Here is a 1,348-nt window from a genome sequence, read left to right as displayed (position 1 = left end):
CTAAACAAAGCAAGCCCCCCTTGAAGATGGCTACTGCAGCCCTATACATATCTGCATCATTTATGGGAATCCCAAACTCACTTGATGAAGCAGCGAGCGCCCTCGAATGTGTAGCCTTCCTCCCATCCTGTTGGTAAATCTGGAAAGGGCAGCAACAGAACGAGTGTTACAGCTGGGCAAGGGAGATCGTACATACCAACACACACTCGCGTGTGATACATGCAACGTCTGGGTGATAAAGATCTGATTTGGCGAGTATCGTTTTCCACAATTCCTATTCCTCTTTTTTTTTTTTTTTTTTTTTGCGAGATCTGCATCACATCCAGCTGTTCGCCTCGCTACCCTACAGATGTGTGTGACCATACGCCTACGTCACAGCATCACGACGCTTCAGGGATTCAAAATGTATTTTCCAAGCGGTACTGCGGGGGGAATTTGCTACATCAGCGCACGCCTACGTGACGGAACTTTTAAAAAGTGTGTCGCAAAGTGAGCCAGGTGGACTAGCAAGGGGGGGCGGCGTTCGTGAGGGGGCTGCCAGAGGAGAGAAGAGGAGGCTTGTTGCTTTGCTGCAGAGGTCTTCACTCAACTTCTCTTCCTCGCAAGCTCGTATTTTATCGTGAGATTGAGCAAAACAAATGACTTACCTAGAGTTTTTCTGTGCCCAGTTATTACAGCCTCTCCGCTAACAGGCTGCAACCAGGTTGTACTCTTGGCTTCTTCGCTGTTAACAGAAGAAAACGAAGGGAAATGGGGGATAAAAAAATTTTTTTGACGAATGATAACCAGGAGCAGTTATAAATCCACAAATCCACGCGATATTTACTTGATAAAGAATATACGTCCATCCTGGGTGACACCGTAACTCCAAGAAGGGGGAAGACAGGAGAGCCAGTCCGGTTTAGGGTCCGCCGCCATGTCTAGCCGAAAAGCTTCTCGAGCTGCGGGTGACTTCACAGTCAAACAAGGGGGCTGGGGTGCACGCGTCCGCGGAAAACCTAGCGAGAACGCGCATTGGAAAACACAAGACCGCGGTGGCAAATGATTTCTGCCAAATGTCAGAAGGCGGGCTCGCTTTCCTTCCCAATTACGTAAGACTCGAGTTGTGCTCGGAGAGTTTACGGCTTTAAATAAATAATGAGTCTGAAAGAAAGTATGAGCGTCAATTCTTGAGAACGCCTTGGTAGACGCGAAGTGCATGCAAATGAGATCATTAAGAAATCATTAAGATAGGAAAATGCTAAATAAAATTCTAGAATGACAGTTTTGTGGCTTTTTCGTGAAACAGATTGCAATTCTTAATTTGTGATTTTTTTTTTTTTTTTTTTGCTTGTTACTATGAGGCAAG

General features: G+C 45.9%; 1 protein-coding gene across 15 annotated transcripts in view; it reads right to left on the bottom strand.

Annotated features, from left to right (window-relative positions):
• LOC125992022 (pleckstrin homology domain-containing family A member 5) overlaps positions 1-1,138 on the bottom strand; it is a 139,727-nt gene extending 138,589 nt beyond the window's left edge. For 4 of the 15 annotated variants that reach the window (XM_049760549.2, XM_049760553.2, XM_049760552.2 and 1 more), the window contains exons 1-3: positions 827-1,106; positions 648-724; positions 82-139 (exon numbers count right to left, since the gene is read on the bottom strand). In XM_049760549.2, the coding sequence (XP_049616506.1) occupies positions 82-139; positions 648-724; positions 827-918 (227 nt within the window). In that variant the 5' untranslated portion in view covers positions 919-1,106. Of the gene's footprint in view, positions 1-81; positions 140-647; positions 725-826 lie in introns of all 15 variants that reach the window. The other 11 variants (XM_049760562.2, XM_049760561.2, XM_049760547.2 and 8 more) reach the window with 7 other exon arrangements.
• Positions 1,139-1,348: the final 210 nt, after the last annotated feature.

Source organism: Syngnathus scovelli, chromosome 22 (assembly GCF_024217435.2).
Source record: "Syngnathus scovelli strain Florida chromosome 22, RoL_Ssco_1.2, whole genome shotgun sequence".
Classification (NCBI taxonomy): Eukaryota; Metazoa; Chordata; class Actinopteri; order Syngnathiformes; family Syngnathidae; genus Syngnathus; species Syngnathus scovelli.
The sequence above is the reverse complement of the archived record's forward strand: the minus strand, read 5'-3'. Positions and strand labels throughout refer to the sequence as shown.